General features: G+C 53.2%; 1 protein-coding gene across 1 annotated transcript; it reads right to left on the bottom strand.

Moving 5' to 3' along the window:
* Window positions 1–930: 930 nt before the first annotated feature.
* Window positions 931–25092, bottom strand: MAP2K2 (mitogen-activated protein kinase kinase 2; the record flags this gene model as incomplete). Its single annotated transcript, XM_005858849.2, has 11 exons — window positions 931–1291; window positions 3084–3129; window positions 4336–4397; window positions 5765–5829; window positions 7668–7881; window positions 8498–8622; window positions 8704–8755; window positions 9526–9603; window positions 15339–15485; window positions 21279–21489; window positions 25025–25092. Coding segments are annotated over 11 exons (1179 nt in total), but the record flags the coding sequence as incomplete, so codon positions are not given.

Here is a 25092-nt window from a genome sequence, read left to right as displayed (position 1 = left end):
AGGGCCAGCGTGGATTGCACCAGGCCACATCCCTCTCAGAAAACCCTTCCCCTGCAATTTGCCTCAGATAAATATCAGCTTGTTTCAGCCATCAGGAAGTTTTGAGGGGGGCGGCTGAGGGCTTTACCATCTCCAGCGTTCAGAAGAGGGGAGCCTCAGAAGCAGCCCTGGCCTCCACTTCCTACCTCTGAGCCCTGAAGGGAGAAGGCTGGCCACCCCAAGGTGCAGGGATCTGGGAAGACCTCCCTACAACCAGCCGTGGACGAACGGTTCAAGGCCCAAAAGAGTGGCGCCCTGGGTGGTCCCTGGATTCACTGGGCGAGCAGAGGTGACTGAGGTGCAACCCGCCCACGCGGCCGGCGAGGGGGAGCAGAGGCCTTATCTACCGAACCTGCTGGGGGTTTCAACCACACCGAGCGCTTGGAAACCCAACACTTCCTTTCTGCAGAGTCGAGTGTCGGCTCAGCTGCCACTATGAAGAGTCGGAAGTGTCTGCTGCTAAGGCACAGGAGGCCCAGGACCCTCTTGGGCAGGTCACCCTCTGCTGAGGGCAGGCAGGGTCGGCTGGACCAGCTCCATGACAAGAGGCGGCAGTGGCCGGGGGAAGTGGACCTCATGACAACCAACCGCCTCACTGCTCTCAGGGCCTGCCGAGGGCCACCTTCAGGGGACAGGTGTCAGGCGAGGGGACGACACACAGAAATGCAAGGCGGCACTTCCTCTGTTTTGGTGCAAGATGTCAATGTCTAGGGGTTCCCTCTGAGGCTTGGTCCTTTGAAAAAAGAGCAAAGCCAGGTCCTGATGCCATGCCCCTCCCAATTTCTCTGTGGCCCAGCTGCCTGGGGGCTGGAGCCGTCCTGGAGGGATAATGTTCCCCCTGGGGTTGGACCAGAGACTGACACCCAAAGAACAAATGGAACAAGTACAATGGGCTTGGTTTGCTTTTTCTTTCCCTGTTTTTTTTTTTTTTTAAACCTAAGTAAGCAGGTTCTGAGACGACAACATGGGCAGCGTCACCCTTCCCCAGAGACCAGAGGGCCGAGGCTGCGACAGGTGGAAGAGGAAGTGAATGTTCCGCTGTGTGCACTCTCCTCCGGGCTCGGTGGGACGGGCAGGGAGGAGCTGGTCCGTCCTGGGCGGGAAGGGCGGGTGGCGGGATTCAGACAGGTCACCAGCAGAATCACACGGCGGTACGTGTGGGCGTGCTGGGCTGGTTCAGACGCAGCGTTTTACACAACCAGCCGGCAAAATCCACTTCTTCCACCTCAGACCGTTTGATGAAGCCATGGTTCTGAAAAGGAAGGAGAGGCGCCGTGAACAGCCTGGTGCCTGCAGGGAGGAGGAAGGGACCAGGCTTCTGCTCAGATCTGGCAGGCCAGCTGGGATGAAAACCCAAAAACAGAGAGAAAAGCCCTCCCCCCCCCCAATGCAGGAGGACACAGTTGGGACAGGGAGCAGGGAAGTTCCATGCCCGAAGCCACAAAGACATGGGACAGGGTGTCAGGGGACGGGGAGCTCCCCAGAGCCCAGGACTCCGCCTCAGCACTGCTGACCCTGAGGCCAAGTCAGTCCCTGGGGGCCGTCCTGACACTGTGGAGTGGTGAGCAGCATGTCTGGCCCCCACCCACTCAATGCCAGGAGCACCCCCAGTCGTGACGATCATAGGTGTCAACAGACATGGCCTAGTATCCCCTGCAGGCAGAGTCCCCCGCATGAGACCATCTGATCTGGAAAAGAACTGCCTGTGTGGATAGCAAGTTCCTTACAAGTCCCATCCAGTGTGGCAGCCACCAGCCACAAGAGGCTCCTCGGCCCTTTAAATATGGCTTGTGGGGCTGAGGAACAGAGTTGTGCATTCCACTTTGTTTTAAGGAATTTGCTAGCCACCCAAGGCTGGTGGTTCCAGCAGGAACAGCCGAGCACTCTAGCTTCCTGGTTCTGGGCTGGGTGGGGTGAACGAACGCTTTCTGAACAGGGTGTGCCTGGCAGGGGCAGCCCAGGACAGGAGGGCGGGGCCTCAGAGTCCATGGAGGGGTCTAGTCTTCCCATGTGACATTAAGGTCCGGACTGCTGCCTCTTCTGCAAGCTGGGGCAGGCAAGACCACCTCATCTTGCTGAAGGCTGGTGCAGGCTTGAGTGAAACACCGAAGCAGGGAGCGAACTCCTGTGGTTTAGGGCGGCAGGAGACTGGGTGCAAAGGTAGCCCCAACAGCAGACGGTTTTACTCAGGCAGAGAGACCTGGGAGGTTTCCTGCACAGCGTGCACGGAGAGCTGGGGAGCCGGGGGCACTACAGGGGGTTTCAACACAAACGCATTTCTCCATTTCGTGTTTGTATCTTTTACAATGAACACATGTCTCTTACACTGTATCATGCATTCTTTAGCACACATTACTGGAAAATCTATGTCAGACACAGTAAGAAGTTTCTAGAAAGAATCAGGCAGAGGCAGACCCCTTCCCACATGGTGCTCCAGGCGAGGCTTCCTATTTTGACCACAGCAAACGGTGATGACAACCAGGACACAGTCTGTTGCCACAACTAATAGTGGGGCGGGATTAGAGCAGGTGCAGGGCCTTCTCAGAGGAGGCCCTGAAGGCAAGACTCACAGACATGGAGCCACAAGTCCTGAGAGGAACAGGGCGCATCCCTGGGGGCAGGACCATCCTGTGCAAAGGTCCTGAGGGGAAGGCAAGTTTCAGAGGCCACCTTGGTTTTCAAGGACATTGAATGGTGTGGGACACCAAAGGAAAGCACCAGCCTCGTGGCCTCCCTGACCCGCAGGCGGCTTGACAAGCCCAGGATGGAAGCATCCAGAAGCCTCAGAGCCCATCATTCTGCAGAAACAGCCCCAACCACGCATGGCGGGCCCTTCTGTTCCCCGAGGAGCTGAGAGGGCAGAGACGGCTCTGGGTCATTCCCACTATGGGCCAGGAGACCCACAGGGTCGCCAGCTGAACACACACCCCATGACAAGAGCTGGCTCAGGAGTCCTGGCCGGGGCTTCCCTCTCCTGAGGAGGAGGGTGGGGCCCTGGGCGGCAGCTGCGCCCTGGGGATCCCAGAATCTGCAGCATCACTCACCATGAGCATCTTCAGATCTGCTCGCTCAGCTGGGTTCTTAATGAGGCTGGGGTTCCATGAGGTGGAGCAGCAAGACGGAGCATGGGGAGACAAGACAGCGCAGTGAGTTGGTGGCCATGGGGACCGCCATCACTCTGCTGCCTGGTCCCCTGGGTGAGGGCTCCAGCACTGGCTGAGGTGTGAGGGCAGTGCGCCTTGGGGAGGGAGGGGTCTGAGACCACGACAGGCGGGAAAGGGAGAGGAGGTGGGAAACCCCCTGCTGCTGCTCAGTCAGGCCCGGCAGCAACTGCAGCTCCATTTCCATAAAACCCACAAGTTTGGGAGTCCGGTGGTCAAAATGGAACCTTTTCCTTATAAAAAGCAGAACTGCCTAAACGCAGCTGCTCAAAGCAGCTTGGGGCCGAATGGTAATTCTTCAAACACAGAGAAAACCTTGCATGGAGACAAAAACGTTCACACGGACAATGGATAATGGAACTGTGCCACAGCGCTGGCCGGAAGTCAGGAGGCCAGTGCACCTTCTCTGCCCAGAGCAGGTTTGCTGTTGGGAGCCACACAGGCTCCAGGTGGCAGCGGCTGGGCCGTGTCTGCTCATCCCTCTTCTTCAGAGGGAACAGCTGACCAACTCCCAGACTCTGGCAAGGACGGCTTGTTTAGAAGCTGGTTGGATAATGGAACTGTGCCACAGCGCTGGCCGGAAGTCAGGAGGCCAGTGCACCTTCTCTGCCCAGAGCAGGTTTGCTGCTGGGAGCCACACAGGCTCCAGGTGGCAGCGGCTGGGCCGTGTCTGCTCATCCCTCTTCTTCAGAGGGAACAGCTGACCACCTCCCAGACTCTGGCGAGGACGGCTTGTTTAGAAGCTGGTGGCTTGCAGGGCTCGAGGGATTCGGGGAGCCTTCTGGCAGAAAGCAAGGTGGGAACAGCTTTATTGCCAAAGTGCCTGTAACCCAGGTTCACTCGGGTTTGGGGGACGGCAGCTGGACACTGTGACTTAGCCTTGGAAAGGGAATCTGGGCTCTCAGGTGACCACAGGTGTCCCACCCGATGCTGCTGTCCACCCGGCATTCCTGAGTGGTAGGCTCGGCAGAGGGGCCTGGGCCTGGGCCAGGGCCAGAGAAGGAGATTTCTAGGTCGATGGCTGGAAGTGTGGGCGGCCCATTCCAGGAGGCAGGTGGGCCCTTATGTTCCCCGAGGAGGGCCTGGTACCCAGCCCCACCCACCCGAGACTGCACTGGAGGCTGTGGCACCTTACCATTTATTCACAAACTCCTGGAAGTCCTGGGTGAAGACACCACTGGGCAGCTTAGGAGGAGGCTGTGGGAGAGAACAGACAGGTGGGAGTCAGATGCTCACGCTGGTTCTGGAATTAGGGAGAAGACACTTCCCAGCCTTGCCCAGGTGAGGACAGCATGGCACCTGGGGATCCTCAGGGCACACCTCTCCTAGCCCAGTCCCTTCACCCTGCTAGAAGCGGAGGAGGCACCCATCCCCTCTCCTGTCCAGCAGCTTCTTGGCTGGCCCGGCCTCCAGCTCTGCTAACTGGGTTGGCCTCTTCCAGGATTTTCTTTCGAAAGTCTCATTTGCGGATAACACTGGTTCTACAAGGAAGGAGAGCAGGGCTCACCCTCACTTATGGACAAGGGTGGTGTCACACTGCCTGAGCCACCCACCTGTGGGTGTCTTGAATGAGCTGACGGTCTAGACTACAGGGACAGCTAGTTCCAAGGGTTAGGGCCTGAAAGCTGGGGGAGCCCGAGGAGCCTGGCCTGACACACACGTCCCAGGGTGGGGACGGTCATGCGCAGGATCAGAGGCGGTGACCAGAGATTGTCCTGGTGAAACCCACAAGGCCTCCTCTTCAGGTCCTTCCACCTTCCCAGTCCTGGGACCCAGCCTTCCCGCTCAGGGAGGGAGGTGCTCGCTGGGTGGCACTGTCAGGTACAGGCAGAGCTGTGTCACCAGTCACTCCACCCTGGTCTGTCACCACCGACCTCTCAGCCCTGGGCCAAGTTCCACACCACAGGCAGCCCAGACACCCTGTTTCTTTGCCCTGCCTCCAGAGAGCCACCGAAAATACACGTCAGCCCCAGGGAAGGCGCCCAGGCCTTGCTGAGAGGGAGGCTTCAGGGTCAGGTCCTGCTTCACCTCTTCCCAGCAGCAGGCCTCTAAGGAGGCTGCTTCCATCCTTAGGCCTCAGTTTACCGGTCTGTACAATGGGAATATTCATACCACCCTTCCAGGTGCTCTGTGCCTCCTTCCCAGAGAGGAGGGGGCACCTGGACTTTCCCCAAGGGAATGGGACTATTTATGACTTCATGGACACAGACTCCAAGATGCTCAGAGAGATGCTGGGTGTCAGAGCTCTGGGAGTGGCCTGGCTCCTTGGCCCTAATACTTGGCTATTGGCCTTGGAGGGAGAGGGCTGCAGTGGGAATTCTGGGATCATCTTTATAATAAACAAAAAAATGTCCCTTGGGGAGGGGTGGGTTTCTGCAGTATGGCTGGAAGTAAGACCATGTTTTTACACCTGATAACCTCCTATTGAAAAGAATGGTCTCCGTCTCTCCCCCAACAAAATCCTTAGTCTATGTGTCGAATTCTCCCTTTTTGCTAATGTGTTCCTACAGGAATAACTTAATTTGTTGGCATGAAGACGTGCCAAACGGCCTTCAGGTACCCACCTCGTTCACAATATAGTCCAGCAGTTCAAAGATAGCCATAGCCGGTCGGCTGTCCACCCCGTGACCTGCCCAGAGGAGAAACAAAAATGGGGGTGAAATGGGCGAGTGGCTGTGTTCCTGCTGTTGGGCACTAAGTCTGAGTGTGCTGAATAAGCCAGCACTCTTCTCCCCACAATGCCTGAACCAGGGGAGGCTCCCCTGGCCTGGCTACTAAGTTCACTTCCTAGAAAAGTAACTTTACTCCTAATGAATTAATGAAACACCAAAATGAACAGGAGCGTTTTTGAGGAGTTACACATTTGGCGCGGTGCTGCGCCCAGGTGGTGCCACGGCACAGCCCCTGCTAGTGGCACCCAGGCGCAGCGGGGTGGGTGGTGGTGGTGGTTTGCTGACTGCAGCGTGACCTTGCATGGAGCTTTGGGTGGAGACAGCAGTAGGCTGGCTGGGGGTGGCTGACCCCTGTCCTAGACCCAGCTGGCCAGGTCTGGGGTTGGCAGTTGGACTTCCCCTTCTGTCTTATCCTGAAATGGGCACAGAGCTGGGGCAGGGGCTGGAGGAGATGGTGGCAGGCCAAGGTGGCCTGGCATGACACACCGTTCCTCCCAGCTGGGAAGGGGCCGAAGGGGAACACCAGGGAGGCCGCTGGGAGTTGGACTGGGAGGCTCGGGGGCAGGGCCTGAGGACACAGATGGGGGCAAGATTCTCTCCTTAGAGGAAATCAAGACACCCAGCAGTCTGGGTGCAGCCCCGGAAAGGAGAAGGCCTGGACTAGAAAACACTGTGAAAATCACCATCTGACAGCCAAGTGCCCATCAATGGTGAACAGATACACAACACATGGTCCAGGGGAGTCTTATTCGGCCATGAAATGGAGTGAGGCACTGACACTAGTACAACGTGGATGGACCTTGGAAACATGACGCTCAGTGAGAGAAGCCAGACACGAAGGCCACAGAGTGTGATTCCACTTATGTGGAATGTCCAGAAGAGGCAAATTCAGAGACAGGAAATGGATTCGTGGGTGCCAGGGTTGGGGATCCCTTTTGGGGTGATAGAATGTTTTGGAATTAGATAGATGTGATGGTTGGACAATCTTGTGAGGATACCAAACCCATTGAATTATACGCTTGAAAAGAGTGAATCATATGGTACTTGAATTCTATCTCAATAAAACTGTTATGAAACCAGCCGACCACAGTCCACTGTATGTTCCCTTGGACTCTTACTTAACTCAGTTCCCTTCCTGTCGAGCACTGTTCCCAGGCTCTGCCACTTCAGCTGCGACCCTCCCCCTTGCCACCCTCCAAGTGTGGAAGCAGCAGCCTGAACCTCTCGGCCTTCCACCTCACAGGCGGCAGCTCTTGGGATCAAGAATTGTCTGGGATCCCAGTGCCCCCCAGCCTCCTGTCCCCTCCCATGCTGAGCTGCCGGTGTGTCCAACAAACCACAGAAGGAAATTCTCAATCTAGTTCCTTTCAATTTTGGGTCTCCCTGGAAGGCCTGGCCCAAACACAGCAGAAGGCTCAGGGCAGTGGCTAGGCGGTGCGCATAAGGGCATTCCCTGGGCAAGTCTCTCGATTTTTTGTGTGCTTGGACATTTCTGTGATAAAATGTTGGAAAATCCAACCCAACCAGTGGCTTGGCTGAGGGGTTGGCGTCTAGATCCCACCAGCTGGTGGCAACAGGTGCAGCTGTCCCGGATGGGACAGGTCGGGGGCGCTGCTTCCAGCACGGCCCTAGAAGCCTCAGGACCATCTGAGGACTGCTGACCGCAGTTAGCACGACCCAGGGGACAGGTGGTGACAAGAAGGGCCAGAGGGGAGGCAGCTGCCACCCCCTAGCATGGCATTCCCCATGTTGGTCACTGCCCATCCAAACCGGAAGTGCTAGACTCAGATCATACCACTGATGGGGCGTCCGGGGGGTCTCGGCCGCGGTGAGATGCTGTGAGGCTCTCCTTCTGCCCCATCGACTATGGGCCGGCCGAATATGGCCTCCAGCTCCTTGGCATCCGGTGGGGGGATGGGGTACCTTCCGATGGACAGCTCCACCAGGGACAAGCCCATGCTCCAGATGTCCGACTGCACCGAGTAGTGAGTGCCCTGCAGCCGCTCCGGCTGTTGGGTGAGACAGAGAGGAAAGAAAGGCCAGAGGGAGCCAGATGAATGCTGGAAGCTGGGGGAGCTCACAGGCCAGGGGTGGATCTGAGTGTCTCTCGCTGTCCCCTCAGACCCCTCCCCTGACCCCTGCTAACCCTTTAGAGACCAGAGTGATTCTGTATACTCCCTCCACCCGCTTTGGGAGAAGCTTCCAGCCAGGGCTGACAGCATCGCTTTAAAAACCCAAATCCTTGGCACTTTTGGGAAAGAACAATAGTGGAATGCCTCCTTTCCCATAGTAATCCCTATACTAACTTCTCAGAATCTGCTTCAACTATCACCCGGTTGTTTCCTAAAACACCTGAGGTCTAGTTTCTTGGCTCAAAAATTAACTACTACCCTTCTTGACTGGGTTTTTATTACCAGTGGGAAGAACCAGGCAGGCATTCCCAGAGACAAACCTGAGCGAGAACATGGTGGAAATGAGAATTTCAGAGGAGAAATCCAGCAAAGAAAAAAGAGAGTATATTACGAGAACATGCAGGCTTTTGGAAAAGCTTCTGGAAAATGGGGAAGAGCAAACGGGAAGGGGAAGGTATGGCACGCGATGTTAAAACGCCTCTCAAGGACTTACAGACATGTAGGATCGAGTTCCCACGAAGGAGTTGGCCATGGAGTCGATGAGCTGCCCGCTCACCCCAAAATCACACAGCTTGATCTCCCCTCTGGAGTTGACGAGGATGTTAGATGGTTTCACATCTGAGAGCAGAGCCAGCGGGTGAGGCGTGGCTCAGGCCCACCCACTGGCCCGTGGCCCGGGAGGGGCTCCGCGCATCTTACCTCGGTGCATGATCTGGTGCTTTTCCCGGAGATACGCCAGGCCCCGCAGAACCTGTGAGGGAGCCACAGGGTGGGAGGTCAGCAGGGCCGTGCCACAGCGGGGAGTCTGCCCTGGACAGGCCTGCAGGCCAGACCTCAGTGGCCACAGCATGTGGGACTAGCTCAGGGAACGCGTTTTCAGGTGGGGACGAGCAGAGGAGAGGCAAAGTGAGGGCAGTGACAGCCGCACTGGTGGGTACAGATGCCTCCCTCACCGATTCTCACATGACCCACCCACGAGGCAGACACTGCCATCCCCTCGGTCTCAGAGGAGCGGTCGAGGCCCACGGAAGCTGAGACAGGGCCCAAGGCACTGTTAGGGCTGTGAGTATGCGGCTGGCCACCCTGCCTCCGAACAGAAGTCGTACCCGTCCAATAGGCGCCATCTGTTGAATGCTTTGGTTCCGGGGCTGTGCTAAGGACCCCCCGCCCCCAAACTGATGGTGGCTTTGTCACCAAGTCAGAGAAGAAACACTCGTGATATTGCACTGGGGGACCCTGTGTGCCTGGGACCACATCATCAGGGTCCCATGCAACCTGGCACCTGGTATATGGGGCAGGAGAGCATTACCCCTATTTTATGGGCAAAGGGATGCCCCTGCTCAGTACCCAGCCAGAGGAGACTGGTGCTGGCAGTCTCCCTCTCTGCAGGGGCTGTAGCGACACACACCGCTGGCCATGTGGAGCGGGCATAAGTGAGAATCAAGTGGCAGAGCACGGGGCTATGAGCGCGTGCACGCACCCAGTGCTGCAATGGCGGGGACGTGGCGCCTGCACACTCACCGCAATGCTGACCTTCCCCAGGATCTCTTCTGGAATTCTCTTGGCTTCTTTCAACACCTGGTCCAGAGAGCCACCATCCTGGGGGCAGTACAGGAGAGAGATAGCAAGCGCTGAGCAGGCGGCCGGGTGGGGCCGCTGCAGAGACAGATCCCAGAGGGACACTGAAGTGGCAGATTTATTTATTTATTTTTTAAATTTTTAAAAAATATTTTATTAATTTTTTACAGAGAGGAAGGGAGAGGAATAGAGAGCCAGAAACATTGATGAGAGAGAAACACTCAGCTGCCTCCTGCAAGCCCCCCACTGGGGATGTGCCCGCAACCAAGGTACATGCCCCTGACTTGGAATCGAACCTGGGACCCTTGAGTCCGCAGGCCGACGCTCTATCCGCCGAGCCAAACCAGCCAGGGCTGAAGTGGCAGATTTAAAAACGCAACATTTCCCTGGTTCCTGGAGGGCTGAGGCCTGCTTTGCTCCATGGGAAACAGAGGCCAGACCACAGCTAAAGGCAACCCGCGGCTTCAGGATGGCACATCCAGCAGAAGGGGAAAGAGTACCTGTGACTCGGCCTTCCTGAGGCTGCCACAGCGGCAGGCCCAGCCACCAGGAGGGCGCACCAGCTAGACCCATCTCCTTCTGGGCCTGGGTTCTTGTCACGGCCCAGGCAGGACAGAGACTGAGAGCAAAGGCGATGCCCTGTAAGTGTCCAGCACAGAAGAAAGGCGGCCAAGCCAACTGGCCTCTCCCTTGCGGCCCCCTTCCCCGCCTAGTTAGGAAGGGACCTCTGCCCCAGGGCACAGAGGACACCTGGGGATGACACTTCTGCTGCTTCCCTTAGGTCTTGTCCTCTGCTCACTGTGTTACACACGGGATTGTCCTGTAAAGAACCTGACACAGGTCCTCCCAGTTGATCCCCCACCCCGCCCTGGGCGTGGCCCCAAATCTACCCGACAATGAGGAAACAGGTGCCTTGTGCAAGGCTGCCTGGTAATAAATCTGGAAACCAAAACTCAGGGTGTTGCTGGCTCTGGCCGGGCGCCTCTTCAGAGGTGGGGCTCTGAGCATATGCCTGGCGGCCCCCTAGGACTTTAGGTGACATGGCTAAGTTCCAACCACAGGCCGGAGCTTGCCTTGGTTCCGCGGCATCCAGAGTGGAGCTGAGGGCAGGGTGGCCCCAGGCCTGCACTTCCTCCACTGCGCTGCTCTAGTTCCACAGTGGCACTTCCTTGGGACACCTTCTGCTTCACCCGGGGCAGGGAGAAGCCTTGGAGGTGCCCAGGTCTCCCCTCTGTGTTCGTGGAGAGTTTTAGGAAACCCAAATAGTCTGAAGCTTCAAGAATATGTGCGACTCTGTCAACAAGTAAGGGACCCAAACTTGTAGAGGGTGGGTGTGGCTGAGGAAGGCAGGAGGTGAGCCTGGTCTGACCAGGGTGCCTGGCCCGCCCCGCTCTACCTGCAGGGCAAGATGGAAATTCCTTCTATTCTTCTCATTTCTTGTTTTATCAATCAACCTTAAAAGAATTAAAAAAATTTTAAAACTGTAATCCTTCTCCATTCTGCACTTTCATCGAGTTGCGTATGTTCACTGAATAAGAACATTGAGGGAGGGATCTCCAGAGAGGCTATGGTGAGGCACCGTGCTGGGGGCTCAGGAGTGAACTCAGAAGTCCTCCGTGTGAAGGACACTGCTCTCTTCCATGGTCTCCCCTCAGCGCTGGTAACGCTGGGGCCCGGCCATTCTCTCTGGGGGCTGTCCTGGGCGCTGTGGGGTGCTGAGCAGCATCCCTGACCTTCGCCAGCATCTCCCTCATTGTGAGAATGTCCCCTGGGTGAGATGCCCTGGTCTACAGCTAAGAGGGTAAGTCATTCGCTCAAGTCACATGCACAGGATGTGGTGCAGATGTCACAACTAGGTCGTTTTGACCCCTAAACCTGTCTCTATGCATAACCATGGTTTCATTTTGTGTGTATGTTTTAAATGTGCTTAAAATCTTACTTTTATTAAGTGGTGGTATAAGAATACACATTTTTATAAAAATTTAAATGTAGATAAGTAACACCGATCCCCCAGTGATTCCACGTGCCTCCCCAGAAGTGTGACTTACAGCCATCCAGATCCTCTGCACATGTGCACACACATCCATATGCACAAGGAAAGAGAGAGTTTTACACAAATATAAGCGGGGGCATAGCGCACATCTTTTCCTCCTTGGGGATGTTCTGATTGGATTCACACAGGCTGACTTTGTTTCTCACTGCAGAGCGGCCGGGTGGCATCCCTTCTCTGTCCTTTGCTGACAATGAGTGTCTGATTTTTTATTATTACAGAACGAGGGGGTGCTTTCTTCAGTGTTTTTTTTTTTTAAAATATATTTTATTGATTTTTTACAGAGAGGAAGGGAGAGAGATAGAGAGTTAGAAACATCGATGAGAGAACATCGATCATCAGCTGCCTCCTGCACACCTCCAACTGGGCATGTGCCCGCAACCCAGGTACATGCCCTTGACCGGAATTGAACCTGGGACCTTTCAGTCAGCAGGCCGACGCTCAATCCACTGAGCCAAACCGGTTTCAGCTCTTCAGTGGGTTTGACTAGAGCCTCAGAGTGGTGAGTAAGCAGCTCCCCAGCTACTCCACCCTGAGATACCCGCTGTCCCCTGGGTCCATGCCTGAATCTCCCCCAGATGAGACTTAGGCCACTCGGAAACTGCCAGCCCCGCTGTCCCCAAGCCCTGAAGGCCCCCACACTCTGGCCAGGCAAGGCATAACGTCTGTGCTGAATCTGGGCTTTGTTATCATTAGGACTCTCTTCTCAAAAGCTGCAGCTGGAACCTCCCTGAGGGGAAATTAGAGCCAACCCCACACTACCCTGAGTGAAGATGAAACCTCGCCCTCCATCAGGAAACAGTTCCACATGTAGGATATTGACTAGGTGGGCTGTCGTGATGGTGAAAAAAGAGAAATGAAGACTCCGGTCTGGTAGCTCATTGGTTAGCGTGTTGTCCAGATACGCCAAGGTTGCAGATTCAATTCCCAGTCAGGGCACATACAAGAAGCAACCAATGAATGCATAAATAAATGAAACAACAAATTGATGTTTTTCTCCCCCCACTTCAAATCAATAAATTAGCCCCCAGGTTCGATTCCGGTCAAAGGCATGTACCTTGGTTGCGGGCACATCCCCAGTGGGGGGCGTGCAGAAGGCAGCTGATCAATCTCTCTCATCGATGTTTCTAGCTCTCTATCCCTCTCTCTTCTTCTCTGTGGAAAATCAATGAAATATATACATAAAAAAAATAAAAATAAAAAATTAGAGAGAGAGAGACACGAAGGTGGCAGAGAAATATGGAGAAATGGCTCCAGTGATAATGGTGATATTTACTCAATGTCCTATGTGATGAGGGCCAAGGGAAAGGCAATACCACCACCCCTGGCTTGACAGGTAAGCAGGGGTGAGAATCTCCTCCAGAGTCATGTGCTGAGAGGTGGGCTGTGGGGCTGAGGCCTGACCCCAGGGAGCCATCTACCCCTTCTGTGGGGCATCCCACAACAAGGTACATGGATGCACAAAGCAGCAATGTCCCCCACACAGGGAAAACCTATGAACATGCAGATGGATTCTGGAGGGGTTTATTCAACATAAATATACTATTAAGGGCCCTGGCTGGTGTGGCTCTGTTGGTTGGAGCATTGTTCCATGCACCGAAGGGTCATGGGTTCAATTCCTGGTCAGAGCACATATCCAGGTTGCAGGTTCCATCCCCAATCAGGGCATGTATTGGAGGCAACTGACTGATGTTTCTCTTTCACATCAATGTTTTTTTCTCTCTCTCCCTCCATGCTTCCTCACCAAGTCCCCCCCTCTCTTTTTAAAATATGTTTTTATTGATTTTTTTTTTTTGAGAGAGGAAGGAAGAGGGAGAGAGAGAAACAATGATGTGAGAGAGAAACATTGATCGGTTGCACCCCTACCAGGGATCCAGCCCGCAACCTGGGTATGTGCCCTGACCAGGAATTGATCCGGTGACCTTTCCATGCATGGGTGACACTCAACCAATTGAGCCACACCAGCCAGGGCACCAAGTCCCCTCTTTAAGGTTCATCTTAGTCTTGAAAATCACTGGCCTCCAAGATTAGTGGACCGTAACTCCCATGAGGAGAAAGCGGGAAGCGCGGGCCTCACCTGGGCATGTCTTTTCATGTGGGCATTATTCATTTCTTCCACTGTCCTCGTCTCTTATTATAAAAGCAAACCAAAAACCCAACTAGAAACTTTTAAAAGATGAGCACAATAAATAGAATGGCTAGCACTCGCCCCCTGCCTCCTGGTGGCTTGGACTGTGTGCTGCTAGGGTGCAGACGCCTAGTGCTGGAAACCAATGTCTTCCATTCACCAAGAATAGATGGGGGAGCAGAGGAGTGCTAGACTGTGCCGCTCCCCCTTTGCTGTAAGGGAATGAGGTGGCTTCAAATTCTAACGATATTCAGGGAGAACAGGCAGGGGTGGTCAAGAGCACTGGAGAGGGAGGAGAGAAGAGGACAGGGAGAAGGGAGGGATGGGAGGGGGAGGAAGAAGGAGGAGGAGCTAAGTATAGAGGCTCTCCTCAGATCATAAAGTGACTTCAGTCCTTTCCCCTCCTTGATTCTTGTCTACACAGTGACTTTGCCCTCAGGCGGGCAGATATGATCTTCCTCTCCTAGGTGAGGAAAGGGACTCCTCCAGGGTGCTGCCTGGTGGGGATCTTGATGCAGGGGGGTGGGGAGCATCTTCTGGCGGGCACTCCCTCCAAGCGGTTACCCAGGAAGGCTGCTCACAATGCATTCCTTGCAGCCACTTGCTCAATTTCGTTTCCTGCCTTCATTACAAAACTGTCAGGGGACAGCACATTTGCAAGGCATAACTGAAGCTGCTCAAGCCATGTGCCGAAAGCCACACTGCGCCCTGGTTTTGCAAGGGCCCTGCCAGCCCTGAGCCCATCCAGCCGGGCAGCAGGCAGTCTGGTATCTGCTCAACTGGGCTGCCAGAGGGTCGGAGGCATTTCCCCCCAGGGCCTTCAGCTCTGACCACTTCTGCTTTCGTTACACCCAATCCCACCCACTTCTGAACTTCAAGACCAAAGTTTCTTAATTAGGGGCACAGCCGACCTACTGCGGTGGTTTGAAAAAACGACTGGTGCCCAGGCTCCACCCGAGTTTCTAATCCAGATCTGAGCTAGGGGCAGACCCAGGTCTGTCTTTAAAACAGCCCCCAACTCTTTGGAAACATTGATCACATTTCCAATCTCATGTACCCTCGGGCCCCACATTCCACTGGTAGGACTTTACCACTCAGGGATGCTTGCTTCCGTGCAGGAACATTCAAGGCAGCATCATTCAAAATGGGCAGAGATCAGAAACAACCTCAGCGTCCACCAACAAGAGTTAATAAATTACCTTACAGGTCAATGTGGGTGCCAGAACACTAGACTGGGGAAAAGAGCCGGCTCTATGTGCGGACAGGAAATAATTTCTGCCTTGTACCCAGTGAAAGAGGAAAGTTGGGAGGAGGGCGTCTGGCGTTTAAAGACGAAGGAACCTAAACATATGTGCTCGCATGGCATTGACTATCTCCGGGAGGATCGCCTTGGAAAGAAGTGCACCGTAGCCTCTGGGGACAGGACCCTGAGGGACACAGGCAGGGGACTTCCTCTTCACCAGCCACCCTCTCATTCCACATGAACCCTTTGTCTTGCCATGTCTCCCTGGTTGCAAGCCCAGGTGGCTCTGGGACACTGGCTGGGCCCCTCGGTTCCAGGTGCCCCGCCGCGCTCACCATGTGCTCCATGCAGATGCTGATCTCCCCGTCGCTGTAGAAGGCCCCGTAGAAGCCCACAATGTACGGGGAGTTGCACTCATGCAGCACCTGCAGCTCGCGGATGATCTGGTTCCGGATGGCTGGCTTGATTTCCAGGTGAATCAGCTGCAAGGGAATGGGAATCGGGTTCAGAAGCAGGCTTCTGAGGGGCACCGTGGGGGGGGGGCTTTAGTCCTCTGTCCTTGAGGTCTCATGACAGCATTCAAGACGTCAGCTACCCTCCCCTAGGTATCGATCTACCCAGGAGAACTGAAAACACAGATCCACGTACACACTTGTACATGTGTTCACAGCAGTGTGATTCACAATTGCTAATACACGGACGCAACCCAAGTATTCATCAACTGGTGAATGGACAAACAAAATGTGGTCCAACCTCACACCGGAATATTATACAACCATGAAAAGGAGTGAAGCACTGACGCTCACTATAACACAGACCAACCTTGAGAACACTATGTTCAGTGAGAGAAGCCAGACACTAAATGCCACACAGTGTGTGATTCCATTTATGTGAAATGTCCCAAAACAGGCAAATCCAGAGACAGGAACTGGATTGGTGGTTGCCAGGGCCTGGGGCTAGGGCTTCTTTTGGGGGTGATGGAAATATTCCAAAATCGGTGGTGGCAATGTTGTGAATATACTGAAAAACACTGAATTATACACTCTACAAGGGTAAACTGTCCAGTAAGTGAGTTACATCTCAAATAAAGTTGTTTAAAAAACTCATCAACAGCAAACATTTTTCAATTGGTTATAGGGGAAGCTCTGTTAAGAGGAGCTCTCTTCCCACCAAATCATGTGAAGTCAGGAAATGGCCGGGCAGGGGATTACTTCACCACTGCTCAGCCCCTCGTTCAGGGGTGGGTTTCTCTGGAGCCCTTCCCACCTCCAGGTAGAGCAAAGGCAGAGAGAGCCTCTGGTCACCTCCTGAGGATCCTAGCTGCCCTTCCACTTGAGTTCAATCCAGCAATCAGGAGTGTCACCAAACTCATTACATTTCAAAAGCTGAGAAGCCCAAGGACCATCTGGAGACACGCAGAAAAGATAGCAGCCAAAACACCAAGAGCAATGCTTAACTACGAACCCTAAGCAAGCCAAGATCCCCTGCCCAGCGATAGAGTGAAGGCTGTGGGTCCAGGTCCTGGCTACTTAGAATCCTAGATGCTCAGCCATCGTGGTAAGTTAAGAAAAAGGTGCGACTTATACCCCTTCGCCAGAGGGGCAGAGGCAGATCACAGGCATCTGAAAGCGACTGCCATCAACTCAGATATTTATATAAAGTTAGTTACAACAGAGGTCAGTGATGAGGAGAAAGAGAACAAAGATGACCCTGCTCGGAGATATGCCATCGGGAGGGAAGAGAAGCAGGTGAAACAACCCCGAAAGGTGGGGGTGCCCCAATGGAGGAACCATGGAGAGGTGATCTGGAGCTCAGGTGACACTGGGGCCAGCGTTCCAGAAAGAAAGACAAAGAACTGCCTGTCTGAGGACACCAAGGCACGAAGGGGTGTGTACCAAGTTGGAGGGGAGGGAGGGGGAGTCACAGGGTATGTGTGGGAAGTGTCACCTGCTCACAGGCCCATGCCAATGACCCTTGCGACCTTGAGTACTCTGGCAGGTCCTAGCAGCATGGTGCCTGGTGCCCCCACCATGCCCAGGCAGTACTTCCTTGACTGGGACCCTCCAGCCCCCAGGGCCCCTCAGGCATTTGGTTCTCCACCCAACCTAGCCTGCAGAGCCCAGCCTAACTACCCTCCCCGGGACACTGCATACCCCCACGGCCACCTCCAGGACCGCAACCACACCAGGACTCCAGGATGCTCTCTCCTTTGGTGGGACTGCATCCTCGAGGAGATGCCCAACATATGCACACATATGTGCTTAGAAGGGTTGAGATGCTGGGTCTGAAAATGAAGCTCTGATGTTTGCGTGGAAGATGGGAGGCTGATGCACAGGCAGCACAGGATGATGGAGACCTGGGCCGTCCAACAGAAATATACCATAAGCCACATACATAATTTAAAAATCCATTAGCTGCCATATTAATGAAGTAAAAAAAAGCAGGTGAAATGAATTTTTCATGTCTTTTGTTTAATTTAATGTCATGTATCAAAATTTATTGACATGTGATGGACGTAAAAATATTAATGACTTTTTTTTCATACCAAGCCCTTGAAATCTGGTGTGTGTTTTTTGCACATGTAGCACATCTTAACTGAAACTGACCACATTTCAAGCGCTCAGTAGCTGTATCTGACCCAGAGTGGCTCTTGACTAAGAACTTGAAAGGAGCCACAGATGAATGAGTGGCAGGGGCGCGAGAGTCCGCCAGGCTTTAGAGAAGAGGAAGGGTGGACGAAACTGAGATCCCAGAGGTCCAGGAAGCCTGGAGTGGGGTGAATGTGAAACAAGGCCCAGGAAGCGAGAGGATTTCAGGAAAATTGTAGAGGGAATGTAGTAAAAAAAAAAAAAAAAAAAAAAAAAGGGAGGGAATGTAGGGGCTGTGCTACCTGATCTGTTTTAATGGGTCTTGTAAAGCAAACCTTCTGGATTGAACAGGAGTGGGCACTGAGGGTGTGAAGAGAAAGAGCAGGAATGGGAAGGCACGTGTGCTCACAATTCGCCTTGGTGACAACCCTGGGTGGGGCACACAATTCACCCTGATAACAACCCTGATGGGACAGCGTAACTGCCCCCACTGCACTGATGAGCAAGTTCAGGTTCTGAGACATTAAGTTTCATTCCCACGGACACCCAGCTGGTGAGCAGTCAGGTCAGGATTGGGGCTGAGCTCACGAACTGCCAGACCCATCCTCTTTCACAGCACCCTTCTGGGGCCAACCCAGCCCCACTTGCTGGTTAAGTCAGAATAGTGCTGGAAGTTCAAACCAAACACAAAGCCTGTCTAGGAGTTTCAGGCAGTTCCTACTGCAGGACAGGGGATCTGAGCTAGGAAAGAGGGACATGGATTCTGGAGGTAAAACCCTGACCGCTTCCACAGGGTCAGGGTCAGCCATGAAGGTTCAATCCAATTCAGATAAGACCCAAACTAGCCTCAGTTTTCTCACCTGTAAAATGGAGAGGTCGCTCCATTTAAATGAGAACACGTGTCAAGGTTTTAACACTGGCTTTCACACAGGGCAGCTAGCATTACTATGTGGCCTTGGGTGGGTCACATGACCTTCACTGTAGAAGCAAGTACACATTCCTTTGCTCCAAGTAGAGGGGGATCAAGGGAGCCCTGCTGCGTAACAAATATGCTAAACTCTCCGAAGAGCTGCCCTGGCCCAGGTCTTACACAGGTTTCGTTCCTAGGGCCTCAGAGGAATGCAGGAGTTAGTGAGCCATGATAGGTCAAGAAAAAATTTATGAACAAGCCCGACTGTAGAAATTGAGAGACTGGTTTTCTTGGGCCTTACCGAACTGGTCTTGTTGCTTCCCCAGCCCGTCCTACTGGTTAGGATGATCCTCTGCCAATCACAGGGAGCGGAGGGATGCTGGCCCACAGAGCAGGAGCTGTATGGGCGTCCAGGAGCTCCACCCAACCCTCACCCTCACACCTGCGGGCAGGCTGCCTTTGGAGATCTGATAAGCCTACACACTTGGAATGTGTGGAATTCATACCAGGCTTCCCGGGAAATTCGGAATTCCAACCAGGGTAGTGGAGGAAGGAATGAGGCCACTGTTTCTTAAAAACTATTTTGTCTTGCCAATTTTCCCATCTGTGCCCTCAGCTGAATAAAGGCAACAGACCTCCCAGGTGGACTGGCATTCCGGATGGATTAAAAGGAGCCCCTGACCCCCAGAGCGGTCCAGGGCTCCTGGGCCATAAGGAGTTACAGCCCCAGACCACACAATACCCAGGTAGACAGCCTTCTCGTTCAACATATTTGCCAACTGCCTGCACTGTTCTGACTACTGCTGGGAGGAGGAGGTTAAGATCTATAGGAAACAAAATCTGAGGTCCTGACCCTCATTTATTGGACCTTTAAAAAAACCCCAACTTTTTATTTTGAAAGAATTAAAGAAGCAGAGGGAAGTTGCAAAAACAGCAGAGTCCCACGCCCTTCCCCCAACAGTGACATCTTCTATGATGAAGAACCATACCAGGAAACTGACATTGGGACAGCACCACCGCCAACTTAACTACAGAACTTCTCTGTCCCCATTTTAAAGCCTGACATCTTACTTCAAAGGCTTTCATAAAGCTGTAGACCAGTGGTTCTCAACCTTCCTAATGCCGCGACCCTTTAATACAGTTCCTCATGTTGTGGTGACCCCAACCATAAAATTATTTTCGTTGCTACTTCATAACTGTAATGTTGCTACTGTTATGAATCGTAATGTAAATATCTGATATGCAGGATGTATTTTCATTGTTAAAAATGGAACATAATTAAAGCATAGTGATTCATCACAAAAACAATATGTAATTATATATGTGTTTTCCGATGGTCTTAGGTGACCCCTGTGAAAGGGTCGTTCGACCCTCAAAGGGGTTCTATAACTGCTGCTGTAGACAAACTCCCAGATTTACGTTTATACAAGGCTTGTTGGGAACACCTGGAAGATTCCTCAGCTGGCCTGAGAGAATCCCCGGGTCCCTGATACTAACTCTGACCAGCACTGCTCTCAGATCTCTCTCCCCGTCCCCCTCCCTGAACCTCATACCTGACTTTTATTCCTGGTGCTTCGGGCAATGGCAGACCAGAGATTTCTGGGGCTGCTCTGGTTTTGAAAAGGCTGCCTGCGCTAACAGGACAGAAATAGGCTGCAGGAGGAGGGCAGTGCTCTAGAGGCAGGAGAAATAGCTACAGAGCTAAAACCCATGGAAACCAAGCTCATCATTCCCAGGAAGGTGGGACCTGCTCCGGCCCACCAGGCACGGGGTGGTCAGGTTTCGGAGAATACAATTTGGAAATGACTAGACAGTGGGCTTCCAGAAATAGGTGGCTTTCGATGTCTGAAAGAACATGACTGTATGAGTGAAACGACTGCTCAGCATGAAGCCCCTGCAGTTATGTGTTTGGAAGCCACTGTCCCCAGATAGTCACATCCTGCTCGTCCACTCCTTATTCTCCCAGGGTTATTCCCGAATGTTTAAGGGGAGGCTGCACTGTGGCACAGAAGCCTAGATGAGGGAGGCTCAGGACTTCTCAGAGCCAAGGTCTGTACTAAGGGAGGGGTGATGGTTGACTTAATGTGTCCACAGTATCCAGCTGTCTGGTCAAACACCAGTCTAGATGTCACTGTGAAGGTATTTTTCAGATGTGATTTAACATGGAAATCACCTGACTTTGAGAAAAGCAGACGACACCCCCACAAGTGGGCAGCCTCATCCAATCAGCTGAAGGCCCGAAGAGAAAAGACTGAGGTCCCCCAAAGAAGAGGGAATTCTGCCTCCAGACTTAAGCTGTGACATCCTCGTGCTTCTGATTCTCTGGAGAACTCGGACTAACACAGGTGGTTTAGTTACCCCATTGCCCAGGGCCCATCGCAGCACAGGCCCTGTCTTGGGTCTGCAGTGTTTTCTCCTGGTTGTGAAATCAGGGTGATGCCAGCTCTAAGGGGATTTAAATCTCATCCTTTCTTCCTGAAAACTCCCTCAGCTTTCTGGGAATCTGAATTTAAGCCGCCCGGAAGGCAAAGGTCAATAATAGAGAGGAAGAGCTGCTTGAGGAAAGCCAGCATTGCCGAATTCTAACTGGAAGCCGAACTCTTTTTCAGGAATGAGAACCCACCGCTGATGGGAGGGCTTCTGAGCACAGGAGCCAGCAGAAGACAGAGGCCGGCACCTTTCAAACTGCTCTCCTGTTCCCAGGGACCTGCTCCCACCCCATGTCACCCACAGAGCATAGGGACAGAACACCTGCCTTGCCACTGGCCACCTCTCACCTTTCTTGCCATGATGAAGCCTGAAGGTCTGTGCTGGACCTTGGTGACCACCCCGCCGTTCCCGGCTCCCAGCTCTGAGATCCTTTCGAAGTCATCATCCTTGAGCTCCCCAACCTTGGCCTTTTGGGTGAGGAAGGCTTCTAACCGCTTCTTCTGCTGCTCATCAAGCTCTAGTTCCTCTAGCTTCTTCTGGAGGTCCACCAAGTTTGCTCTGCAGAGACCCAACGGCAAAGATTAGTGAAGAGGGTGCAAGCTGCCCAAATGACTCAACCTGAGCTGAGGGTAGCTGTGGCCAGGTCCTGGGTTTGCAACCAGGAGGATGCAGAGATGAATCAGATTTGATTCTTGGGCTTGAGGGGCTGATGATCTAGCAGAAGAGAAAGAAGACCTGCATACACACAGCTGACCAGAAGAGAAAGCTGGCTCCCCGAGAACTGAGGCCACTGCCTCTCTCTCTGCTCACAAAGGTTAGGAGACCTCAGGACCTGGAGGACCAGCTCTGGTTCAATGGCCCTGTAATCAGATTCAGGAGCCCTCCTTCCTGATGCAAGGGTTCCCTACCTCTCTGGAGGGAGACATGGAACTGGGGAGACACGACTGGGCACCAGGGGAGTGAAGGCCCAGGCCAGGATGTCTATCTTCATGAGGATGGAAGAGCAAACTCCTTTTTAGTGGCCTTAGAGCAAAGAGCAAGAACCAATGGGCAGAAGATAGAAGTTGTAATTTACATGAAGAGCAGACTGATTTAAATAGTGCAGATAATTCCAGGGCATTCCACTCAACCAGCACTCTTATTATACCCCAAGCACAACTGTAAACATTAGGCATTTATACCCACACACATTTCTGGGCCGGTTATTAAAAAACCCACATGTACATTGCACTTTATTGGGTGATTCAAGGAATTTTCAAAAAAAATTTGACGATTAGCTATTTTCACTAATGCCTTGGGGTAAAAAGCAGCTCCTTGTAACAGGCAGGTAGACTTTAGCACGATGCACACAAGAACCAACCCAGTGCCGTCCAAACACAGAATGTAAACAACATGTGCAATTTAAAATTTATAAGCACATTAAAAATATATATCAAGTGAAATTAACTTTAATACATTTGATCTAACCCATCAAAATATATTTTGCAATGTGCAACAAATATAAACAAATTCATGAATATCAATCCCCAATTGACTATGATTCACTTACAACTTAAAGAGGTTTGAGCAAAGGGGCACACAGGCCAGGAACAAGATAACCTGCCACTGGGCAATGCCACCTGAGCTGGTACTGCAAAGAGGTGGCTGGAAGGCAGGTGTCATTTGCTGAGCAAGTAAACCAGAGCTTTATAAACACCATCACACTATCTTGTTTAATTCTCTCAATCCTCCTGGGAGGCGGGGTCTCTTGTAGACCCAGCCTATGCTGAGGGAACAGGCCCAGGGAGGTTAAGCAACTAGCCCAAAAGTCACAACTCTAGCAAGTGGCAGTGTCTGGAGTCAAACCTGTATGCTTCCTGATTACACAGTCTGTGTTCTTTTTTTTTAAATTTTTTTAAAAAAATGTATTTTTATTGATTGCAGAGAGGAAGGGAGAGGGAGGGAGAGAGAGATAGAAACATCAATGATGAGAGAGAATCATTGATTGGCTGCCTTTTGCACACGCCCCTTACTGGGGATCGAGCCTACAACCCAGGCATGTGCCCTTGACTGGAATTGAACCTGGGACCCTTCAGTCCCCAGACCGACACTCTATTCACTGAGCCAAATCAGCCAGGGCCAGTCTGTGTTCTTGATGGCCCTTGCTCATCACAGTGTCCTCCTAAACCAAGACCGGGGCCCAGCAGGTGTTCACTGGATGCCTGGTGAACCAAGACCTCAATGAAGAAGGAATGAGAAGGACTCTGATGGACGGAAGAGAGAAGCAAAGGAATGAATGAATGTGACACAGTTCCTTCCCTGGAGGGTCGAGAGACAACTTTTGAGGCCAAACTCTGGGAGGTCTCCAGCACTGCCCTATGACATCTAAAATGCATTCTGGAGTCAGCTGATTAATCCATTTTAAATTTAATGGCAACTCAACTGTGGTTATAAAAAACCCTGTAATCCCAATGGCTGGCTTCCTCTACTGGGGGAATTCTTGAAGGGATGGAAATCAGACACCACATTAAAAAAAAAAAAAAAAAGAGAGAGAGCGAGACATTATGAAGAAAGAGCTGTCTTATAAGAAGAGGAGTGCATTTTTTACTATAAGGAACACGTCCCCACATTGAGCTATGCGCTTGGAGACAGAGAAAGATGTTAATTCACACACATATACATCAAGACTCACGTCCTTACCTTCACCCTCACCTTACCCCTCACCCAGGTTGCAGAAGGCCTAGTCCCCTGAGAGGCACCAAACGTGCCATTCACCCCATGCACACAGAAAGGGATCACACCTGGTTTTCATGGGAGTCACACCACAAGCACAGTAAGCGCCCCTGGCCCGGGGCCTCTGGGGCTGTCCTGCTCTGCTCCACCATGCAGAACAGGAGTGGGAGGCCACAGGGACTTCAGGGGTCAAGCAGTCTCCCTGGTGTGACTTCCCACAATAAGATCCTGCCATCCTGTCATCCCACCACCCAGGGATGTTCCCTTCCCTGCCCCCTTCTCCACAAATCCTCCTGCTTCCCTCAACTGCCTCAAACCTCTTGCACTTCTCCAGCCCCTCAAGGCTTTGCTAACCCATTAGATTCAGAATCTCTGCTCATCTGCTGTCAGAGGTCCCAGCAGGGTCCCCACTTCTTCCCTAGATGTCTCCTATTGCCCCCCACAACCCTGCCCCTCCAAATTCTCCGCACTCCCTGCTTCCCCAGCCTCCTCTGGACCTCCTCACCACTCTCCCCAACTTCAGGGGCTTCACCCCCCAACTAGCAGGATTTTCTCAGGCTTCCTTCCCCCCAAATTCCCTCAGGGAGCCTTCCCCCTACTTACTCCACCGCTCAGGGACGCCTCCCACATCCTCATCTCTCAGGCATCTCTTTCCCTTTTCCTGGTCTTCAATGGACTTCCTCGCTCACCTGTTCAGGGTATGCAAGGACCCCCTCCCTCCACCTCCCTATTCAGGGACTCCCAACTTTTGATTTCACTCCTAGGGACACCTGACCCATCCTCTCCTCTCAGGAACCCTCCCCCAACCATCACCCAGGATTCGCTACTCAGGGACTCCCCCCTAACTCCAATTTCAGTACTCAGTGGCCCCACACCCCATCATTTTCCTGCAGGGACCTCATTTCACCCCGGTTCACTACTCAGGGAACCCCCCTCACCAAAATGTCACTATTTAGGGCCCCAAACCTCCTCATTTCCCCACAGCAACCTTCCCTCACTCCAGCCTCACTACGGGAACCCCTCCCACCTTCACCACTCAGGGGCTCCACCCCTCCCACCCCATCCCCTCCTCTCAGGACCCCTCCCGAGACCTCACCACTCAGGGGCTCCCCCACATTCCATTCCCTCCTCTCAGGACCCCTCCCCTGACCTCACCACTCAGGGGCTCTCCCACATTCCACCCCCTCCTCTCAGGACCCCTCCCCAGACCTCACCACTCAGGGGCTCCCCCACATTCCATCCCCTCCTCTCAGGACCCCTCTCCTGACCTCCCTACTCAGGGACTCCCCCACATTCCATCCCCTCCTCTCTAGGACCCTACTCCTGACCTCCCTACTCAGGGATCCCCACCCTCCATCCTCGCCCGGCCCGGCCCACTCACTCGGAGGCGCCCTCGCTGGTGGGGGATGGGCCCTCGGCGATGGCGGGGTTGATGGTGACGGCAGCACC

This window comes from Myotis brandtii, unplaced genomic scaffold (genome assembly GCF_000412655.1).
Source record: "Myotis brandtii unplaced genomic scaffold, ASM41265v1 scaffold122, whole genome shotgun sequence".
Lineage (NCBI taxonomy): Eukaryota > Metazoa > Chordata > Mammalia > Chiroptera > Vespertilionidae > Myotis > Myotis brandtii.
This window is presented reverse-complemented; position numbering and strand designations above follow the sequence as displayed.